We start from the raw sequence: 24,452 nt of genomic DNA, 5'->3' as shown, positions 1-24,452 counted from the left end.
TGAATCGGAGGACTTGTTGCCATTACATTATACTGCTCAGCTCGACTGTGTCCTTGAAGTACCTTTCTTCTGCTTCCTTCATCTATCTCAGAATGCCCATCTTCCCTCAACATGATGAAAACTTTGCTCTGTTTTGCTCCTACAGGGCAGAAGAGTGAATGGAAAATCAATTATGTCTGTAATAAATAATCCTCTTAACATGAGGTAGTTTAAACACCGGGCAACAATGGCTTTTCAGGAGGTTTTAATAGCTGAGGGCCAAAACGCTGCTCTGCACGATGAGACTCACTAAAACAAGCGTGCAAAGACGGTAAACACACATGGTTGTTGATCCAGACAGATTGCACTGTTTTATTTTGAAGGATGAGATAAGGTGAGAGATGATATGAATGTGTGGGTGTGTATGCTGATGAAACAAGTGGAAATATTATTAAGCCTTTACAGTGTAGTGTGTATTCTAGGAACAAATATGAAAATAGGTTTCTTGTGTCCGTTATGGGTTTTTAAGAAGGCCATGGGAGAAAAAAAAAATGACTTACCCACCATTGCACCGTCCTCATTGGTTTATGAACTGATGTTTTGAATCCTTGTTTGGATTTTTTAAGGGATTACAATACAGAATTTATGGAAAAAGTGACCACTGGCTAAGATTGTGAAGCAGGAGAGAAGCAAGGAGTTTACTGATGCTAAGCTATGCTTTACTGTAGCTCTCGTTTAGTTTGCAGGCTCCATCAATATTCACTGTGTGATACCAACTGGGATGCAAATTTTCACTAGAGAGGAAAAGGAGTTATAAACTATTGTGCAAACTATGTGCAAATACAAAAATATAACCCAGCCAACTCTTGGCTGTGTCATTCACTACAGCAGAATCTACAGTATGATCATCTCTAAGTCTCTAAGGTATTAAAGATCATTTATAAATAAGGCCATTAGCTCATTGGGAACATTTTCACTGAGTAAATAAAGAAATCACACTGACAATGACGCCACACTGACACATTTTTATCAAGGGGGGCTAGAACCGAGCGTTACATGCGGCTAATGCTACAGCTAACAGGAGGGCGTAGGAAAAGCCGCGTTTCTGCAGACTTTGAATTTTTGCACATAGATGTGCCTAAACATGCACAGGACACTTGGAAAACACACTAAAGGGCATATAAAACCAGAAAAAGCATAATATGGTACCTTTAAAGGTTTGGTTTGCTTTAATCATGACATACATTTTGCTTATTTGTCCTGGTAATATTTATTCATGTGATTATCTTCTATAATATTTGGGAAGGCTCTGAGACTTCTACCTTTCTCAGTTGGTGGATACTTAAATAGAGGGTCATTAAAAAAATACATTTAATGAATACCCAGGCAGTGATTAAAGGCAGAATGTGCAACATTTTTACACATAAATACAGCAGAACTCCAGTATATCCTCCAGCAAATATCTCTCTGAGTCATGACGGTCTACAATGAGTGTGATGCACGAGTCCCGCTGTCTGTGATGTTGTCTGAGCCGTATTTACATCAGGTTTACATGGACAGGACTGCTTATTTGAATGCCATGTATCGTTTTTAGATCATGGTCATTCCATTTAGAGTTACATGCTATGTGAAGCTACGAGCTAAATCAAGAGCGCTAACATTAGCTTGCTAACACAACAATGCAGCTCGAGACAAGGACAATTTTGTCCGCCGTTGCGCTTATTGCTTCGTGCTTCATTTTGGTGGCTTCCAATTTGATATCGCCTTTGCGCAAACACGAGGGGAGAAGGGTTGGAGGTGTGTCGCTGTAGGAGAGCGGAGGATTCGGTGTGGCAGAGGTGTCGCCAAACAGCAGTTTGTTTTGGTTTGAAAGCGACTGGACGATGTACTGGATCAAAAAGCCGCACATTCTTCCTTTAAAGTGTGGAGTCATACATTAATAAGTTAACTTCACTTAGTGTAATCTGTCACAAGGTCAGTAGTAGATCTGCGTTTTGAAATTCCAACATTGAAATGCGCTAAACAAAACAAATATCAAGAAAATGATATACTGGAAAGAACCTGCAATGCTCTTTCATATATTTGAAAAGGGAATTAAGGAATGAGTCTACAGAAGCTGTTGTTCCTTTAATTTAAGTTTTAAGGTATTTTTCTTTTATTCCTTGAGGATCCAAAACAAAATTCCATTCCCCTGTATTAAACTGAGTATAGGCATCACAAAGAGGAGCTGAGCCTCAAATAAAGTTTAAAACACGACGACATGCAGTTGTTGTCACTTCCAGGTCTGCTCGCTCTGATTGTCTACCGCAGTTTGTGCTAAATATTACGTGTTTCCCTTTCACTTTAGAGTATCTCAAGTCTTAACAACTCCAAATGTAGAAACCTGATCAGTCTGTTTAAACGAATGTTTGTTAATCCCTCACACTTCACTACTTTTCTCTGGACCAGTAAAATATCTGTCCAGCCTACCTATAGTGCAAAGCATGACAGAATGTTTGCTCTTTAAAACCAGAAACTATCTGCACGACTAACTACCACAGAAATCTATTTTTGTAATGTGGGTGAATTGATCCTTTAAAAAAATGCTGAGGGACATCTGAGTCAACGTGTATTAGCTGGCCACACACACTCCACCGGCATCCCAGCACAGAAATCATGATGGATGGTGCAGTCCAGATTTAGTGGTTCTGTAGCATCCAGCAGGTCTGCCTGAGTTCAATTGAGGAAAGTGCTGCAAAACACTGTAGAGCACACGGGGTCAGAACTGTTTCCTCACCAGCTAATCTTATAAAGACCCACAAACCATATGTGTGATGGCTCTTGGTGTATTCTTAGTGTGGGGGCAGAGACACAGATGGAGAACATGTGAAAATGGACTTAGCAAGAATAAAATAGTTGGCCTTATGTAAGAGGTCTGAACACTGGCCTCAGGTGAGAAGGATGTTCATCCGCAATTATTGCATTGGTTTCATATGACGCTCTTAAACACACGCTGAGGCGAAAGCGAGGTTGCATAAGGGCTCGCTGAACTTTGTGGAGTATATATATGTGTGATCACAGTGTTTTTATTGCCAAAATAAAATATGCTGTGGATAAAGAATAAAGTCATTCCTCTGGACCATGTAATTATTAATTTCAAAGCTTTTCATCGCCTACCTCAGGCCTGATCTATTTTAATCTGTATCCCCACTATAACCTGCTGCTGTTCTGTGTCGTGTGGAAGAAGATGGAGGAACATATGGGTACCAATAATCAGATCTAGTGCTAAAATAAGTGAAGTTAATGACAAATAAAGGTATTATTTGAAGCTTAGATTGAACTTAACTGGAAATGTACCTGAGCAACACCTCCTAAACCAAGATTGTCAAATGCCAAACCCCACTTTTTAAGACCACTGTTACATGAATGTTTTTTAGGTATTCTTGAGCATCTTTATGTTTTAAGGTAACATTAACATTAGCAATTGTTAGGAGTTATCGTTTAGCCTGTTTTAAGCTATTCTTTAGGATCAGTACTCTTCTACATCAGTGTCATTGTTAGAGAATGCTTTAAAATGCCTTACGGAATATTTTAGCATATGTTTTAACATTTTATTTGTCATGATTCTGAGGTACTCGTAAAGCATCTGCTGTCATCCTTTGTTAACAAACAGTATTTTTTACCAAACTGCCACTACACCTCTGTTTTCCATTTTGGCATACTTTTTGTGCTTTGGCCTGTAGGTTTTGGTACAAAAACTACTTATATGGTAAGGGTCAAGGACTAATATCTTGTGTCTTTTCTCGTATGACTAAGCCTTGGTCTTTGATGTCTTGTGAATTAGACTAGACTTTCTTGTTAAACTTTAGTTGGGTCTAACTTCACGTTATTGATATATTTCAAATTCCTCTATATGCAAAACTCAAAAAGACAAACAACAAATCAAGCAAAATGCCAACCATTTCAATCTGAAGAATAGTTGAACTTGGTTTTGTCAGGCTGAGGAACATTGTGATGGGTTTGATTTTAATGTGTGAGGAATGCGCATTTGTAGTTCTGTGAGTTATAAATGGAAAATTTGCATTTGAGTGTTTTGTCATTTGAAAGACAGATTCTTAACTTTTAATTTTACCGTACGTCTTATCTCACTGTTTTTTCCCTTTTCCAACAGATTGCTTTCTCTCAGCACAACAGCATCATGGACCTGGTGCAGTTCTTTGTCACTTTTTTCAGGTAGGCCCTTATTTGTCATGTTTACTGTATGTACTGTGTCTGCTCAGTGGTTCACTTCCCATCGGCTCTTTCCACAACCAGTCCACAGTTACAGTAGGTGGCAGCAGCCTATGGCAAGAAACTTAATCTCCAACATCTCTGTTGATTTAATACATCTGCTCGACGACAACAACAACTTTGAAGGAGCTAGGCTACTGAAATGATTACAAAGATCAAGTGGTCGGTGTATAAAGGAAGGTTAAGGCTGTTAAAATGATTTAATTGGAGTAAAGACATGAGTCAGTGACACAGTACAAAGACCAAGGGTGCATTCGAATTGTCCCTCCTATCTTCTTTCACTATCCACTTTACCTTAACCCCGGGGAAAACGTCATGAGGTTAAGGAAAGATGTTAGGAGAATTCATAAAGGACATAGGGAAAGGCGATCTCGTTGCTCTGACAATCCGACCACATTTTCCACTAGGCGACGTCATTAAATGTGTACAATGTTCAGATAATGGACTACTAAAAGCGCATCTAAAAAACTTTCCCCTGTGCCTTCTTGCCGGTGAAGTAATCCTAATTACCACAAGGTTGGGATTGAAAAAAAAGCAATATAGACTACCAGGCTACAAGTAAGAAAAGTGAAACCATCAGCTTCCTGTCCACTCAGAAATCAACATCAACATAAATATGATTGTATGAAATTAATTGCTACATTAATGCAAGATATAGCCTACACATAATGTTTTAAGCATACAAATGTACAACTGCACAGCATTCTTAAGTGAATGAAATATGTTGAATAAAACATGATCTGTGTCACTTTACGATCATTGTTAATGTTCGTGAACGGTCGGATGCACAACTCGCTTTAAATGTTGCGGCCGCAAGGAGCTGTGTGGCGGCATATCTCATCTCCTTTCGTAAAGGATGGTCCAGTGTATCCTATGCTAAAGGAGGTTATAAAGGAAGCATTGACCCACCTTTCCTTAACTTTTAGAGAATTCGAAGTGGCCGCCACTTAAATGCTTCCGGGTCATGTCACTCAGTTAGGAACCTTCCTAAGCAAAAATGACAATTCGAACGCACCCCAAGATTGTCTGCCAGGGAATAAAATCCAAGATTGGGTCGGACAACAACACAACACAGAGAGATTTCACTTTGACTCCCATAGCTAAGTCAACGTCTTAACTCAATAGACTGAACTTTGCAATTTTTTTTTTACCAAAACCACTCGTATACCTGTCACTAGTTATCCTTAGCTACCTTGTAACATTTGTTTTTGGTCATCCTCAACACTTTTTGTTAAAATGTTTATCAGGAAATGTTGGGTTTTGGACAACATCCTGTTTTTTGTGTGAAGAAGTTTTTCCATCTAAAGCTAGCTTTTTAGTTTTATTTTAATGTTTCATGAGGCTAAAGGTAAATAGAAATATGTTCATTAAAAACAGCCAAATAAGTCTTTATTTGGACAGGGAGTTAGATGTTAATGTTTCAGCTCATCACGCAGACAGGCAGCGGATTTAATGAGAGTGTTTTCAGGATGAAGTCTGGAATGAAGTCTACTGTCTTCAGGCAAGTATCTGCCACTCAGCTTCCCCACCAAACAAGTGTGTTTGTCCTGCGTGTATCCATCCATCTGCGTGTGTGTGTGTGTGTGTGTGTGTGTGTGTGTGTGTGTGTGTGTGTGTGTGTGTGTGTGTGTGTGTCACTGTGAAGCCATGCAAGGAAGTGAGCCATTTCTGTGCCCAGGGCCGGCTTACGGACATCAGCGACCTTTAGGCAAGCATAGAGGAGTGATGTCATCAGAAGGAGACAGATTTGCCGGGAGAAGTTGGTGTTGCTCCTGTTTGTTTGTTTGTTTGTTTGTTTGTGTGTGTGTGTGTGTGTGTGTGTGTGTGTGTGTTTTATGTTAGTCACCACATCTTCTGCATTGCAAGAAACTCATGGTGAGAAACGGTTTTATGCAACCACCACAGGACCATTTGCACAAGTTGTTTATTTATTTACTCCACCTGTTATACAATGCAATGGGTGCATGTCTTTTCTTAGTGAAAGGCATTCTGGTCCTTTACTTACATAACAGTCATATGGTCACAGTGGGTTTTAAAGTAGGGCCCTTTCTTCGATCGATGTTCGATCAGTAGAGATAGATAGATGGATCTAGACATACACACAAATGTATAACGTTGATCCCTCAAATGCAGTTATCAAACACTTGTGGAACATGTTTATGATGAAGACAAGATGGTCACTCAAATGGAAAGTAAGTGACTAAATCTTGTAATATCAGTGCATATCTGCTTTAAAATTAGCCGATACCGATAGACTCTTGATACGCTAATATCGGCTGATGTTATCGGCTGGCCTATTAATCGGTCGGGCTCTGTTGAAAAGGTTCATTCAGAACTTAATTTATCTACATTTAGATAACACATAATCCAAGAAATTCTTCAAAACCATTGAGCCTCTTTTGGCAAAATGTTTTGATTAATGTAAACAAAGCAGGTAATTGTTAGCAGCCTTCACCATGAGTACGTGGGTGGGCCAAGGATGTATGTGATCTTACTTGACTCCATTATACAGACTGTAGGTATACATGTAAATGTACTGTATTATGCTCGACTCTGCATATACTTTTAACATATATATTAAGCACATATTGATATCAGTTTTGAGAATACAACAAATCAAGAGCTCCTAATCATTGACAGTCAGATTTGTAGGGGAGTAATATCAGATGACATCCTTCTTAAGCAAGATTAATGTAAATTGTTGTATTTCTGCTTTACAAGCGCCTTAAATCAATCATTCAATCTGTATTCATATTGAAACCTTTCAGACAAATTCAATTGCAGTTCAAAGTGCTTTACAACAGTGACGGAAAAAGTGATTGACAAAAAGTAGTTTGTAAAAATCATGTGACATTGTGAAGTGACATTAAACACTGGACAAATAGTTGGCTGGAAATGATTTAAGGACTGGCCATCATGGTCAACAGCCATTGAGTAAGGTAAAAGGTTAATTCAAGAGTACTGTTTCTGGTCTGTTCTGTTCTGCACTGACCTGAACACAAATTAAGATAATAGTCAGCCCAACATAATGCGGCTGACAATTTCTGAGTCGTGAGTTCTGAGTCAGGAGCAGCCCTGAAATCGCTTTGGCAGAGCAAATTAGTCCCACACAACCTTTTTTATGTACGGGTTAAGTTTGCTTCCATTACTGCCTGTACAATTGCGTGGCTCCATTAATGGTACAATCTGACAATGAATTCAATCCAAAAACACGAACATGCATTGGAAGCTGCGAGGGCAAATAGAAGAGTAGAGAACTAAAAGTTCCAGTCATGCAACATTGAACTGAACAAGCTCCAAAGTAAAAAAGATCATGTCAGAGCATCATTCCTGCCATCATTGTTTTTGTGTAATGCTCAAGAATGTATAGATCCGATTTGCTCTGATGAGCAAGAGGACAGTTTTGGTCCACAAAGCTTAAGATGTGTTTTATTCAAAACTATCTTTATATTACAAAAAGATGTTCTCCCTGATCAGTTGTTAGATGTCGATGCACAAAGATGAAAACCCTTCTTTCCCTCATTGCATGTCTCTCTAGTTTTCAATCTATCTCTCTATCCTCCCCATGTCTTCTTTCTCATCTCTAAATGGAGTAGAGGAAAAAGGGAAAATGGCTTTAATTAAACACCATTTATGTCTCTGCTCTCCACAGTCTCAAATGCTAATTGGTGACACTGCACTTCAGCTTCGTCCAATTACTCCCAGCTCTCGCTCGCTTGATTAGCAATCAGTTCCTCTCGCACACTTTCTCTCTCTTTTTTTCCCCTTAACAGCGGTGAAGCTCGGCCCTAAATGGCTCATGAGTCTACACTAAACTCCCCCACTCCTTTTCAAAATGACCATCCCTATCAGCATGCGCCTCCAGCAGGATTATCTGAAGAGATTTTAGTCTGCTAGTACAAATATCTTTAAATTTTTTTTTTTTTTACATTTGATGGTTTTGGATGATCTTTATTAGCACATTAAAAAAGCTAACCTAAAAAGCTGCTAATAGAGTAGCAAAAGTGCTCCTGAGGTTATTGCTAAACTTCCAAAGCTCCTGTGTTGATACAGTTTTGAATGCAAATTAATTTGAAATCCCTCTGTTCATTTCTATTTACAAGGATTGTTGAATAAGGGATGCAGACAAAAATGCCTTTGGACATTTTTTGGGACGAATCAGTTTAACATAATATAGCAAATGAAGATATTTTGCCAGGCTGGCTAGCCGTTGTTTTACCCAACCAATAATATAGCTTCATTGTTCCACATATTATGAAGAAGTTCAGCTTGGTATAATTTAGTAGCCACTTTGTTTAATACAGACATAAAAGCAGATCTAGAACAGTCCAAATAAATAGCAGACATATTACAAAAATGCCTCAGTCGTGATTAGTCATCGAGTCAAACAGCCCCAGTTCAGATAAATGTTGGTGATTGGCTTGGCCAGGGCCAGGTTGGCTGTAAATCTTTCTTGAGGGGACGGGGACCAGTTCATCTGCCAGAGGAAATAAAGAATGAGCTCACAGAACAGGCTGATTCTGAGTCTAGAGTAATAGAGCAGCCGGCCCAGACTGTGTGCATCTGTCCATATCCTACCAATCTCATCATCATCATTATCTGTCTGGATCTGTATTATACAGATGTTCACACTACTGAGGCTGTACAAAGTTTACTCAAATAAAAGCCTCATTATACAGCTATACCTTTATACCTCATTCACAAGTTTTGCTTGATAATGTTCGTTTGCTTAGATTAGTTTGTAATAGTTATTTGTTTGATTAAGTTCATTGATTTTGGATGTTGCTTTGTTTAAATAAATTATAAGTTAGTATAAGTATAAGTTATAATTTAAGAGAGCAGTTGTTTGTGATTGCTGGTTGTATTTGCTTTGTGTATAAGCTGGGTGCGAGAGCTTTGTGTACGGATTTCACGCCTTCAATTTATTAAATATAGTTATTTGTTATTAATAGTATTAGTAATTAATAACTAATTTGAGACTGATTTTAGTGATATTTTGGTTATATTTCCATGATTTCAGGGTGGTGCCCCCGATTTGATTAAACATAGTTTAATGATATTGTTATTTCTATTAATAATAATTAGAGAATATAACCAAAGTTGACTAGATAAAACCCCAACACTGCTGAGAATTGGACAACTAGGAAGTACTTCTGGTGATTTTGCCTGTTCAGCTAGAGTTTAAGTTATTGTTTGCAACTTGGACTTAAGTGAAATCCTTATTTTAAATATGAAATATGAAGAGACTGCACAAATATTTGACCTTTTTGGCTACTATGACAGCTTTTATGACTGCAATGCAGCAGAAGAAAGAACAAGAAGAAAGAACACTACGTTCAGTCTTTCAGTGTCTCTCTCTTAACACTACAGGGTGATGTCTGTTAAATACAAGCTGGAAGAAAGATTTTCTTTCTAATCTACTGATTCTTTGGACCACAAAAGAGATCATCAAACACCCCACTCACTTTTCAATCTGATCCAATATAAAGCTGTGGCTGACGGCAAACATAACCCATATTTGTTAGTGTCAATCTTTGATGTCTGAGGACAATGCCATGGCTTGTTAGCTAGCTTGTCTCATTGTTAAACCTACTGCTTAATATATTAATAATCACATTTACAAAATGTTATTTACTAAACTCCTCCAAAAAGTTTGGAAACATTGTTTTGGTTAATTATTTCACCCCTTTAATAATACTAATTGGTGTTGTATTTTATGTCATTGGAAAGCCTGATTAGTCACCTTTACAACGAGGTATAACTTTTAAAGGATCCTGCATTTGTGGAATGTGCAACACAGCTAAACGTGTGAGTAGCGCCCCAAAACAATTTGCCAAAATCCCTTGCAATGTTCTTCTGTTGGTGTTCACTCTTGTTTTGAGTTGCTTGGTGGAATGGATGATTGCACTCTCCCACAGTAATACGTTTTTTACACCTTATTCATTTTACACTGTCAGGGACCTCAGAAGCGTGTGGAAGATCCATACACAGCAACAACAGCTTGGCACCTCCTCCTCATGCTGGTCACATTTTGCTGTGGGATGGCATCCCATTCCTCAACCAGGAGATGTTGAAGGTCAACCAGCGTGGTTGTGTTGGTCACTCTGGCATGAACAGCACGCCCAAGCTGATCCAACAAGTGCTGTCAATTAGGTGCCAATCACGTGCCAGTGATACACCTGTAACTGGCACACACCTGGCAGCACCTGAAGCTTAAAACAGGAGTGAATACCAACAGAAGAACGTTGCAGGGGATTTTGGCACATTTTTGTAGAGCGCTACTCACACGTTTAGCTTTGTTGCTCATTCCACAAATGCACAATCCTTACAAGTTATACCTTTTTGTAAAGGTGACTAATCAGCCTTTCCAACGATATAAAATACAACACCAATTAGTATTATTAAAGGGTCAAAATAAGTGACCGAAATAACGTTTCCAAACTTTTTTTGAGGAGTTTATATCTCTTCAATTAGCATACTGCTAGCATTCTGTCTCCTAGGTGAACCAAAGCGCCCTGAGATGAACATTGATTATTCAGACCCCCTGGGGTTACCTGAAGCTTAAAACTTAATTCCAAAAGTCATGAAAATAAAGCATTCTGTAATGTCAAGTTTATTTCTTTAGCGAGTGAGAATGGGCTAAGTGGGAAAATGCTGTTTGGGCTAATCCACTTCATGTTGGATGTTGCTGGACTCAACATATTCCACAAACACCTGATAAAAGACACCTCGTCAAGCATTATCCTTTACTTTAAGGTCACTCTCTCATTTTAGAAACAAATCTCAATGGGTGTTCTCAATGGGGTCCAGAGAGATATACGCCACCTGCCAGAAATTTCAACATGCATCATTTGATTGGTCCAAGCAGCCTCTTTTTTTTTCCTTTTTGTGACATGGCAATGCCTGGCAAGGTTCAACATTTCTTTTTGCACAAGCAGCCCTGCCATTGAAACTTGCTGTGATGTCGTCCTGTGTTGAACTACGAACAATACTTCTACATGATTAAAAGTATGATACATAGACCGACACTGAATATAATTCATGGCTTGCAAACTCTATTTGCAGCCCTGTGGAGCTGGTTAGCAGAGAGTTTTATCAGGATGTTTGGATATGTAAAGTAGCCATCTGGTTCACAGATAAACTTCAGTTAACTCCAATTCACATGCTTCTCTTTTGGAATAAGCAAAGGTTGAAAAGTAGTTAGAAATAGACACATCCTCGGGCTGAACCCTGGATAAAAGCTTAAATGTTCAAAACATTACAGAAAGAGAGCCTGCAGCTTCTCTCTCAGGACTGCATGCCTGGCTTTGGTCGCTCTTTACACTGAGAGTTGATTTGCTGGTCGTGCAGATTGAAAGCTGTTTCCGATCGTGTGCTATCTGTGGCTCATGTTCAACGAATAGCTTATTGATTTTTTTGTTTTTTTTTGCTCTGCCTGCGGGAGATCAGATGTTTCACCGTGTTCTCCTGTAATATGTGTGTGTGTGTATGAGTGTTAGTTTTATGTGCAATGTTTTTTTTTAGTTTGTCCTACCACTCACCACTTGAATGAAAAGGGACATAGTCATGTACACGATCTCAGATGCAACCATAATGGTTCTTTTCCACAATCTCTGGTTGTTTAATCGGTTTGATTGCTATTACCTGTAGCTGAACAGTCTAAACCTATCAGGAGGCTCAGCTCAGAGTGTTAACAACACCCCCCCTCCCCCTGCACCCACTTCTTCCTCCTCCCTAATGCCTTGGTAATAGGGACAATTAGCCACTCCGCTCCATTGGTTAGATAGCTAAGCCCAGACCCTGTGGCCCATTAACGGCAGGCTGAGGTAATACTGAATGGGGAATCCTGGGCTTGATTGGATTTGATTCCTAGCCACTGGAGGGTTTTTACAATATGCATTTGGAGGATGGAAAATCATTGTGTTTGTCTTGGCTGGAATTGTATCGGCAAATATTCAGTGTAATGGGGGTCTGGCATACCTGGTGTTTTCAACTAGAAAGCCCATAAAGATTCAAATGAGTTGATGGCACGAGAAAGTGTGAGTTTGTCAAAAATCATAATGCATATTTAGATAATAATGCAGACCAAACCATAAAACCTGAGCACAAATAAATATTGATAACTTTTTTGACCAGAAACTGAAACTCCACTCTCCACCCCCCCCTTATCTCTTAAAATGATCAGACCATGATCAGTGCCCTTTGCTTCAAATTATAAAGATACAGGTACCGGTTTTGGGTTAGTTATGCATAAACCCATGCTAGGAATGCTTATAATTTGATTATTTGATCTATCCCAGGTAGGGTCTACACATACACTCTGTGGAGAATCACAAACACACCTTCATAATACATAATTGGATGTTAACAGTAGATAAAACAATAGGGCTAGAGGGGTTAGATTCATAGAGATTCTTACAGCCTCATATTTTGCATTGTTCTCTCAATGTCCAAGATGTATTTACACATTGGGAGGGAGAATCAGCTTCCCTTGCATTTTTTTTGTTTTACTTCTACTTAGAGACTTTTTCGTCAGTTGTGGAGAAAAAAATCTGACAGGGTGACTCATCTCTGTAAAGAGCACACTTCCTCCTCGGCAGGGCTTCTTCAAGTCTATTTAATTCAACTCATATTATTGAAAAAAGAAAATCTGCAATTAGCACCGGATAGTTTTTCATCCAGCTGCAGCAATGAACATCTTGTGTTCATCACCGGAGGGGATTTCCTGCTCGACAAGTGTCTGAGCGCAGCGGAGAGGTCGGCTGTAGACTGCGGGGGCCACGACTGGAGCCCCTTCAGCAGACTGCGGGTCCGAAATGTCACGCTCATTACAACGCTGATACCCTTTACAATGCTGTCATCCTCATATAGAGACACAGGAGGAAGACACACACACACACACACACACACACACACACACACGAATGGATGGATGAAGAGGCGGATTGTTTGTAGCTGCTGTCCTCAGCACTTTCTCAGGGACTTCCTGTTGTCAAGTCTTTTGGGTGCGCTTGTTTTGAGGTCTTGTCAGAAGTTCTGCTTGAGAGAGGAGCTTTGTGTTTGGCCAGATAACTTAGCCCTCCAGACATTGAACTTTAAAGCCGAGTGTGTGTGTGTGTTTGTGTGTATCTGTGTTCACATGAGACCTTGTTCTTTGTTAGAGAGCATCATGTCCCTCGTTGACCTCTCGCTGGCCTTTGCTGTCCTAAAATCCCCAGCTGCCTGTGGTCACTGCGGTTTCATATCTCGCCACAGATTTCCCAAGAATTAGTCCCCTTTGTTGTTTTTCTGCGGCCGGAAGCAGAGCTGGAGGGCAGTGAATCAGTCTGAAGATTCTGCTTCTGTTCGGTTCTCTCTCTCTCTTTATGCACTTTAAGATGTTCTTTACAATCGCTGCTAAAACTTCTACAAGCAGGATGAATGCTGTTTTTTTTTTGTTTTTTTTAAATCTGCAGATAATGGAAACAGGGTAGCGCTACATAATCTGATGCAATTGCTACAAAATTGCATAATGTGTTAGAAATGTACAGAAATAAATGTTCAAAATTTACATTTACAAGTAGAAATGCAGAAAAACATGTTGTTAACTTTCCTGCTTTCAATTTTCGTTTGATTCTCGTTTCATTTGAAAGTGTTTTTCTTCTCAACTGCCTCCATTAGTTAAAGCAGCTTGTTAATGAACTGACGCTCTTGTTTGTGGCAAAAATGTGTTATTAAATTTAAATTTTATCCGGCCGGATGAAGTCTGCAATGGCAGCTTTTAACCTTTTTGACTTGTGTGCCCCCTTAAAAGGTTGGATATGTCCAGCTGTAGTGAGCAGTTCTGCAGCATAGTTATTTTCCCTTCTCAGAATGTTTCACTTTATACTAAATACATTAGGAAGGGGTAAATCTCTAAAGACAACTAAAGCTGTGTAACAGTATGCTCCTCTCTTTCTTTGACATAATAGTTTTTTTTGATCGTAAGACTCGTTCTGTTTTTTTCTCACATCCTGAACCTTTTAGTTCTGGGGACCTTTGGTCGAAACGGGGCTATAGGGTGTATAAATGCACCTCACAGCACACGCAGGCTGCTCAATCCTTAGGGTAGTTTGGAGCTGTTTGCTGTATTCAGAGTGAAGTACCTCCAACCAGTCAGGACAAGGTTTCTTTCAAGGTTATTAGTTGGTAAACGTTTTGTATTTGAATTCCAGGTTTCTGCAGCTTCTCCATTGTGACGTGAGGAGGATAAAAACTATTTTGAGTTTTAGTTTGAAATTGTTGTGTGGTTTTATTTGAAAAGGGATATCTGTGCGATGCTTCTGAGACAAAGACTGAACTGGTGTAGACATTTAATAACTTTTTTCTTATAAACGCTCCTTCAGGCTCTCGGTTGGTTTTCATATTGATTTGACGCTCCAAGAATGATCGGGAAAAAAAATGGAGCACAAATGATTTTGGCAGGACGATGTTTACTTTGAACATGAACGTTGATGAACGTCGCCTGGAACAGAAGTTTTTGATCTGTGCTTCATCTGACTTATAGGAGCCTAATGGATGACTAAAAAAAATCCCATCCACGCCTGTCTGGGCTGATTTCATTGGATCACTGTCATCAAAATAAAGCCAATCAAAACCTGCTCCTATCCATTCTATTCTCTATAACTCTATATACACATCAGTCTGCAGTGGTTGATGTGTCCATTATGGTAGCTGTTTTAACATTGCAGCGTTTTTACTGCATACCCAAATGGAGTGTGAGTGTTACAGATCTGTAAAGTCTATTTTGGTGCAGCATAGTGTTTGAGTATGAGTTCAGACAGACTTTACACAGATTGGTATTTATTCTACACTAATTCATCTGTTATTTCCTTTTTCTTGTCTTAACATTCTACGAAGAGCGTCTTTTTCATAAGTTTGTGCTGACACTCGCACAGATCCTGCTAGCACCAGGTCAAATTTACTTCCACTATGTAACGTACGTCTGTGGAGTGACTAAATCACATATCAAAACACACTTGTCTGTTGTGTTTTGCAAGTTCTCTCTGCAGCTGGTGTCAGTATTTTGCCAAAGTTTATAAAAGAAGACGCTCCACTCTGTATCATCCTGTTGCAACTCCAGAGGAAACAAAAATCCTCTCTTCATGATTAATTTAAGTCAATTTTCTTCTCATCTTCAAGTTAAACTTGCATTCATATGACTTTATTTCAGACTTGAACCTGGGCCGCCTGCTTGGAGGACTATAGCCTCTGTACATGGGGTGCCACCTATCCGCTAGGTCATCTGCGCCCCCTATATATAACATTTTTAAACCTACATGTTTGTTACCCCTCTTCTACTGACTGGTAGTCCAGAGGGATACCGTTTCTTTACAGATCCAAATATGCACACAGAGATTGAAAAATGCGTACACAGATTTGCAATATAAAACAATTTTGGGAAAACAGCTCATGATTATTTATCAGCAGAAAAGTGTGAGTGTGTTTGCTTGAAGAGCTGAAAATATACATAAGTAATCAGTTACCAACGATGAGAGTTGGGCCTCTCAATCGGCTTTCCTCTTTCCCTTGGACTTTTGCTTCAATTCTGCCGAGCGAAGATCAACAAATGTCTGTGCTGAGATTCACAAATGTGTGTTTTGAAGATTTGTTTAGACTTGTGCATTCATTTATGGAACAAACGATATTGCCATATTATACCTTATGGAAAGTATGAATGATTGACTATTTACATCCTAATGTTCATGGATTTACTCGTCCCGTGTCGCTCTCCTCCCTGCAGCTGTTTCCTGTCTCTGTTGCTGGTGGCTGCCGTGGTTTGGAAAGTCAAACAGACTTGCTGGGCCTCGCGACGTAGAGAGGTAGGACAAATCATCACGCGTTTGGTTGTTTATTTTTTTCTACACTTTGAGATTTCATGTTGGTAAGTGTGTCCCTATATGTGCATCAAACACACTAGACACCACATTTTTGTTTACAGCTAAAGTTGAGTGTTCTTTAGCTGTGTGTGTGTGTGTGTGTGTATGTTTCACTCAGTGACACACAAGCAACTACTTGGAAAAGTAAAATACACACAGATCCCCCCCCCCCCCCCCGTCCTCGGCTGTGAAGGGTGGGTTAATGTCACCCCTCCTGAAAGAAAAGAAAAGAAAAATCCCTCTCTGCTTAACGAGAGTCGCCGTGACGATAAACAAGGCCATCCCCCTTAATTAGTGCTCCTCATGAACCAATTAACTCAGACGAAGTGATGCTAAACGAAGTGGAATGGAGTGATATATCACTTAAAGCCTCAACAGCTGCAGCATCATCTCATATCTCCGCCTGACCCCTCCCACACACACGCGCACACACACACACACACACACACACACACACACACACACACACACACACACACTCTACTTACACTACAAATGAATTCACAAGCTCCACTGTTTGGGATCTTTTCTCTTCTCACTAATACCCCATGTGTTTCTCTCACTTGCTTAATGTTTTGATGCCTTTTTGTTACAGTGTTTGGCTTTGAGTCATCAGGGAAGAATAAGTGTTGCTTATGAGCAGCAATAATAGTAGTTTGTTTTTTATTGTTGTAATCCACACGTGTTCCACAGGGATCTATTGTGTTTAAATACACTTGTAGTCCCCATCCTGCCATCACTACTGCTGCTGCTGTGCTGCTGGTATGCAAAATTTGCTTCTGCATTCTTGTGCAAATTAAATTATTGTATGTGAGAGAAGCTTGTGATGTCATCTTGTTATTTTGACTTGTCTCTTGTGGTAAGCTCTGCTTACACCTTTAGCACCTTTGGTTTTGTGTTTCATTCTTACTGCTGTTATATCAGCCGTTTTTCCACGTTTCAAAAAAGATTATCTGAGTAAAAGCTCTAAATACCCTCCATGTACAACTAAAACAGACAAACTTTATATCAGTGCTACGTGTAGTTCGGCGGAATCAAAATATCAACAACAGAACAGAGAACAACATACTGATGAACAGAAACTGTAACGCAGCTGTTTAATTACGTGCACAGAGATCGTAGTGGTCACATGCTTACACTCTATGCACTGTGCAGCAGACACAGTATAGAAACGTCACTCCACCCTCGATGTGATTTCTCCAGAGAATATCCCGCTGCGTTCTCACATCAACTCCCTCCGACTTGCTGCAGGAAAAAATACTAAGGCAGGAGAAACTCCAGGTGAAGTCCGAGCGCAAAATTTGGCTATTTGCGTTCACACATACAGATCCTCCTAGAAATATCAGGAATTTTTCAAGAGTTTTCTGCAAGTGTGAAAGCCCTATAAGTGACTTTTTTGTTACGGTTGTAGATTACAGATATTTTTTTAGAAGAATATAAAAATTCAAAAATTGAAGATAATGTTAATGTGTCAGAGGCACAGAGTTATACTCTAAAGGGATGGTGAACCAGACAGCTCTGGACATCATGTACATGTAGTAGTTCTGTTTCGAGAGTCTGCTGAGTGGATTGGTTTTGGACACATGCAATAGATCAGTATCTACAGGAAAACAGATTTCTTGCTTGAGGTTTGGCGTCATGTCAAACACAATGCTACCCTGCAGAAAACTGGAGATTTCCTAAAAACTGACTTCTAAAACTTGTATAAATGTACATTTTGTGGATACAAGCAGACCCTCCTAAATTCACAGGGATGGATAGTATAATCCAGGCTTGAGGTTTTGCAATCAGTATCTTATTACCTCTTCACATGTTGTCTCTGAATAGCTGAAAAATACTTTGATATGGATGAAAACAAAATCAAAGTCTTATAATTATATTTTACTGAGCTTTGGTTTTGCATCATCCCCTTGTGTGTTTACAGTTTTGATTCAGTTGTTTGTGCACACAGGTTACCATGTTTTTAGGTTCTTGTTACCTGCACTGTGATGTGTGTTCAGTCACTTGTGACCTGACTGGCAGCTGTTTGTTTAGCTTTGGTTCCACAGTGTGAGGAGCCGTGTAGCGGCGGCTGGCAGGCCTGGCCGACACTCAGCTCCATTATTTATGAGCGCTGGTCTCATATCACAGCAGAACCGCAATGCTGCATTTACCGCGCTGTTGGCTTATTTACGCAGACATCCCGATATTTCTCCTGCTCTCTGCCAGTCTCTGACTGTTACGTCCTCGGGGCTTGTTTTTTTATTTTTTATTTTATTTCACCATCCCCTCTTTTTGATAACAGAGCGTCTAATAAATGAAACGCTCTGCCTTCGAGGGAGGAATCATCTCTGTAGGAACGCTGGCAGTTAAACTTCTTTTCTACCCACCATCATCTACAGTTAATGTGCCATTTGAAATGAAATCAGTTCCTTTTTTTTTTCAGCGCATAATTAATTGACACAGAAAGCACAAAGGAAGCTAATGGAGTGCCCTCAGAGTGTGATCTTTCACTTAAGGGCAGCTCAAGCAGGAGCTGAGCAAAGAAAAAGGGGGAAAAAAATCATTTAATAGTTTTTACTGAGTAACAAACTCAGCCAGATATAGAGACAGACCATGACATTTCAAAAAATTTTACTCAGTTCATTTTCTTCACCAGTCAGTGGTTATATTACAGGAATGTCTTTCTGGATTTGTCCTTTAGCTAGCTTTAAAATGTCATCACTGATTAAATCGCTCTTATCAAGTGAGCCACAATGCAAACCATGCCAACAAGTAAAGAGCCTTTTTTACTGGAGCAGGAGCTCTGCCTGTTGCAGGGAAAAAGCAGACACATGTTGCAAATGTCAGATTTTTCCATGATCAAAGTCTGCTATCATTCTGTCTCATAGGGACGTTTGTATTCAGACGACCTCTGCTCCTAGCTGAGGTCTAGGAAGAAAAATCTGTTTTGGATTCTGGTTGTGGAACAAAAATCCAACAAGCGCAAAGGAAGGGAAATAATGGAAATAGGGTCTGGCTTAAAAATGAACATTTTTAATTTGTATTAGTCTGATGTATGTGGTTCTAACTTTACCTTCATAATATCTTCAGATGTGATTTCTTCCAGTAACACTGACTCTTTGTATTCATATCGCCTTGAACAGTCACCACATCGGAATACCCTTTTGGAACCGTTTTACATGAAGATAGATGGTAAATACCACGGAGATCATGCTCATCAGAACAACCTGATATTTTCTTGTGAGGGAAATGAGTGTTGAGTCTATGAATAGCTGTGGAATTTGTATTATAGCATTGTACACACATATACACAGCACATAACATCAGGACCAGTGGCAGAATTGCGGTTAGTCAGGAGGCTTAAGTCTCTCCTCAGCTCCAGTTCTTTGCCTTTTGTTACTTTAGTCCAACAGCAAGTCTGAGTCAGCATTTCAAATATGGCAACTGTCATGGATCAGCTTCCAAAACAGCCCTTCAGAAACCACTGGGTGACGTCACTAATGCTTGGTCCACATTTATTTACAGTCCATGACGTCAACCCTAGTCTCTTCTCCCCACCTTTTGCTGACTTTCTTCAGCTGTCCTATCAATAAAAGCGCAAGGGTCTGCAAAATAAATAACTAGATAAGCTTTGTTTGTCATCTTCTTGGAAAAAAAATAACCTCTTCATGTCGCAGTTGGTTCCTCATATATGTGACAAATCAAACGATTCCCACACAAGCCAGTGTTTGTTTGTTAGAATGTCATTGGTTCAGTTTAAAAGCTTATTTTGCTCCTGACATGTGTAACACATCAACAACACCACAACACAGTTGAAGGGGTCTTTAAAGTGAGAAAACTCCTTACATCTGAAGCGAGCAGATCAGAAAAGGCTCTGAAATATTTGTAAAAAATTGAAAACATAAAACTGTTTCAGTTTTTGTTGGTAGAGATAGGAGAACAAATCGTAATTAAAATGAATAAACTTTTAAAGTTTGTTTAGCTTGCATTTAGTAGAAAAAAGCAACGGCAGCATAATTTACTCCGACCTCTCTTTACTGATGTATTATTAATGATGCAACGTAGTTAGAGAGAGAGAGAGAGAGAGATCCATGGATAAAGAACCTTTTATTTTAATTTGATTTCTGTCTGCTGCTGTCTTATAACAGTAAGCTCTGCCTTCTCTTCTGCATCCTCACTTACCCCGCACCACCGAGTGAGAAATGAACAATGCTAATCAATGGAGCCGAATGCTCTGTTTTTTATCATCTCCACGTGGTGATGTATTTAGTTTGGGCCTGATTTTTATGGAGATATATTGCAGTTGTCAGGTGCCTCAGGGGCTCAGGGGGTCAATACAGCAGCCAGGTTTACCTAATATATTGTTATTGTCATTGCAATATACAAGAGCTGGTATTACTGATCAGCATGTGTGTGTGTGTGTGTGTGTGTGAGAGAGAGAGAGACTTGTGTGAGCAGATTGTTTCTCCTGCTGCAGATAGAGCTACAAGATGTAGTGTTGGTCTCTTACCTCTGGTATGAAAAGACTTCCCTCATTTATTACATTTAAACCTTGCTATGATGACAGAGCTTTGTGTCGTTCAATACTTTTTTAGATTTTGAGAAAAGCAACCACACAGAAAACTCACACACACACACACGCGCGCGCGCACGCACACACTTTCATCAGTTTCACCAGCCAGCACTGTTTCTTAGGAATAATATGGATCGCGTAATCAAAGAAAAATTGGAAATGAATAAATCTTGACAAACTTCAATGCAGCTGCAGCAGCTTTGAATACAACAATGAAATAATTCTGAATCCACATTCAAACTCACGAATGTATCTTCTCTCTGGCAGCTGTTCTGTTTCACAAACAAGTCTCTCGATGCAAACGTGTTCTCACTTGAAGTCTAAAAAGAGTGATCTGCAGCACAGCGTGATGATGTCACCCACCTGTTCAAACCCCCAGGGTTTTTATCTTATTTAATTTAACTGCCTTAAAACTAAATGTATCCATAAAGCTGCCACCTCATTAGTTTTTATTGTAAGTTGTGATACTAAATACAAAAGGAAGTACCGGTATCTCTTTCCAGTTGTTTTTTTTTTTTTTTTGCAGCCTGAGAAGGAAGTATCATCTGTTGGCTGCTCTCGCTGCGCTCTGCTCTCCTGAGAGCTGGTCTAGTGGGGAACCACAGCAGAAGGTGAAAATGGGATCTCTTCACTGTTAATTATGGATCACAACCAGCCACAGGACTACAGAGGAAACTTGGTATTAATAGAAGCACAGCTCTATGTTAATTGCTTTTTTTCCCCTCATACTCCTTTTTATAACTAACAATCAGTTTTGGATATGAGATCAAACAATCAAACGCTACTTTGAAATTCTAATGCTGATGCGCAGAGATAGGCTGTGCACGATGTCTCTGGATTTCCCTAATAGGGTTGCCCCTCTGAAGACTGTGGGTGTGTGTGTGTGTTTGTGTGTTTTTTAAACCCACCACAGCTGATACATAATGCCTCTCAGCTGGATAAATAAGTCAAAAGACAAATGAAAAGCTAGAAAGACCGGCAGCCAGAAGGACAAGATTGAGGTCCTCTCCTCCCCGTCGACTCGGGCTTTGATACATTTTTTATCGTTCTCTACTCGTCTACCTTGAATCTGTTGTATCAAACAACTAATTCAAATTTGAAAAAAAAAACAAAAAAAACTTTATCTTGCCCTATCCGCAAAGCAGAGCCTCGTTTTAAAACTGAATACACATTTACATTGAATACCCAACGTAACCTACAGTCCTAAATAAAAGGGGTCAGTTAGTTGGATGAAAACCAAAAGGGTCACCATAAATCACTTTAGAAAATATTGAATTACACTTTTTTTTATTTGATTGCTGCTTTTTAATTTCTCTCATATACAATAAGATGCACTTTATTGTCCCCTTGGGGGAATCTGTCTTGGACTCAAAGTGCTGCCAAACATTCAGCTGCTTACATGAACGTATCCTTGATGCCTGTTACCTTGTTGTAGAAGTTTGAGCTTATGGGCCTCTGTAGTCCAAATATATGATTTAAAGCTGATATTAAGTTAAGGTCTTGAAAGACTTGAGCAACATCAGTTGGAAAAGAACTGTTCCATTCTTCTTTCCAGTGAAGGTTTTAAAGCTTGGTTCACCTCTGACCACACTGCAGTCAATTTGACTCATAAAATAAATTGATGTCTTACATATTCTCATTCTTATTTGTTTTAGTAATATACCAAAGCATTTGTCCTCTCATAGAGAGGCACAATGTAGTTTGTAAAGCGCACCCTTAAAGTCTATTTTCTTTATTTAAATGAATGCTTAGATTTGTTCTTGAGGTCTTTCATTCGTTTCCTTTTTAAATTGAGTTTTCAACACTCTGTAGTGTGTTAAAACCATCCAGTGTGTTGGATTAAGACCAAAAAACAACAGGACTTGGTTAAATAAATGTTCTTGGTTAAATAAATGTTCCACATGATGGTGTGAGTAGAAATAATCCCTCACTGATATTGTAGTACTTCTTCACCTGTCTTCATGCATGTTGGACAGCTGGACCAGTTGCTCTGCACGTCTTGTATGCATCCATTGGGTTTACATTAAAGTACAAACAAAGTCAACTGTGTCTCAGGCACACTCAAAAGACGTCAAAAAACACCTCACAATACGCTCTAGATCCGTGGTTCTCAACTCGTCTAGCCTCAGAACCCAAATTTCTGTTATTTTTCGACCAATTAGATTGATTTACTGAAAAACTGTGCACTTTGGACCTCAGTGACAGAAACAAGAAGCTGAACAAAACAAACACTTTTTTTATCCAGGCACACACTGAAAATGGCTCTGCGACCCACCTCTGGGTCCCTACCCACCAGTTGAGAACCACTGCTCTAGATAACATAGGTTACAAAATTTAGGGCCTTACTTTTCATTCATGTAAGTAACTTTAATTTATCTCATCTACAGTAGAACTACGCACAACACTTTAGGCCACATCTAAAGGGAATTATAGGTTTTCCATCATCATGTTGTTTCATGTTTTGAATGTTGATTCAATGTTTATTTTTCAGTCAGTGAGAAAATCTCTTTAATATGCATAATAGTAGTAAAAGTTTTATTCCAAGCAAAAACTTAAAAAAAAAAAAAAATTGACCATTATTTAATATCAAGTTATTTGAATCCAAGAGTAATACTCTAACTTTTTTTTTTCCACCGCCTCACAGACGATGAACACTGTGCTCTTCCTGACCATCTGTGTGTTTACATGCGAGCCTAGTTTCTTTTAAATCACATTACACACAGATGTTGCTTCGCTTGCTCGTCCACAAGTTTATCCTAAAGACTTTCCAGTTCTTTGCAGCACGGCCCTCCCCTTTAGACCCAGACAGGCTTCTCTCTGAGCAGATTACACTGATTCGTGTGAAGACTGCTGTTTGCTGTCAGCGCTTCCTGACCTCTGCCGTCTCCGCCGTTATTAAAGCGGCTCCTCCTCTCACATTAATTTTCTTAAATTAGATGTTTGCACTCCTCTTGCATGAGGCAATTAACATATTGTGTCATTTTCCCCTACACTCATTAAGGAGTTACACTCCAAGACGCTCCGCTCTCAATTACAGGCCGGTGAGAATCTGCAGCGTAATGAAAAGAGCTTGATTAAAATTTAAGTTTTAAGGCTGTTTTGTTTGTTTAGGACTTGTCATCACTGCGTTATATCCAATAAGCTGGCTTGTGGCACTAATTATGCTGCTGTAAATGGTTTCCTGAGGTATTTGACTGTCTAATTTCAACCTCATAATGATGAGTAAGGTGCTTGAATTATTGTTATTGAGCCTTCAGCTATTTATTAACACAGAAAGGAGGAAATATTGGCAGTTATACAAAAAGCAAAATTAATTTTGAATAAATAGGCTTGTGATGGCAGTTGTACATGTTTTTTTTTTTTTTTTTTTTGAAATGTAGACATTTCCTTCTTTTGATCCCAACTGTTGCTGGTATTTGTCGACTTGTGCAGGGCCTTGTTGTGCTCTGGATGCTCAGTCCTTGGCCACCACACACTCCAGTCTCCAGTTGGACAGATTAGCATGTCTAGACCAGTGAATGCCAAAGCGGTTTGTGTGTGTGTGTGTGTGTGTGTGTGTGTGTGTGCGTGCATGCTTGCGTGTGTGCGTGTGTGTGTGTCGATGTTGTACAAGCTCGTATGTGTGTGTTGTGTGTCCCTCATTTAGCTGGCGTTAATCGAGGTGGCAGATTAGTAGAAGAGGTTTAATGTGGCCAAGCATGGCTGGCTGGGTGTCTGCGGATGGCCGCTGTGTAAACAAATCACAGGGCGGC

The 24,452-nt window shown here is 39.5% G+C and overlaps 1 protein-coding gene across 3 annotated transcripts in view; it reads left to right on the top strand.

The window, feature by feature from the left end:
• atrnl1a (attractin-like 1a) overlaps positions 1 to 24,452 on the top strand; it is a 251,193-nt gene that overhangs the window by 139,571 nt on the left and 87,170 nt on the right. For all 3 annotated transcript variants that reach the window (XM_061040358.1, XM_061040357.1, XM_061040359.1), the window contains 2 exons: positions 4,130 to 4,191; positions 16,010 to 16,088. In XM_061040358.1, the coding sequence (XP_060896341.1) occupies positions 4,130 to 4,191; positions 16,010 to 16,088 (141 nt within the window). The remainder of the gene's footprint in view (positions 1 to 4,129; positions 4,192 to 16,009; positions 16,089 to 24,452) is intronic.

The sequence above is a fragment of the Labrus mixtus genome, chromosome 6 (genome assembly GCF_963584025.1).
Source record: "Labrus mixtus chromosome 6, fLabMix1.1, whole genome shotgun sequence".
Classification (NCBI taxonomy): domain Eukaryota; kingdom Metazoa; phylum Chordata; class Actinopteri; order Labriformes; family Labridae; genus Labrus; species Labrus mixtus.
This window is presented reverse-complemented; position numbering and strand designations above follow the sequence as displayed.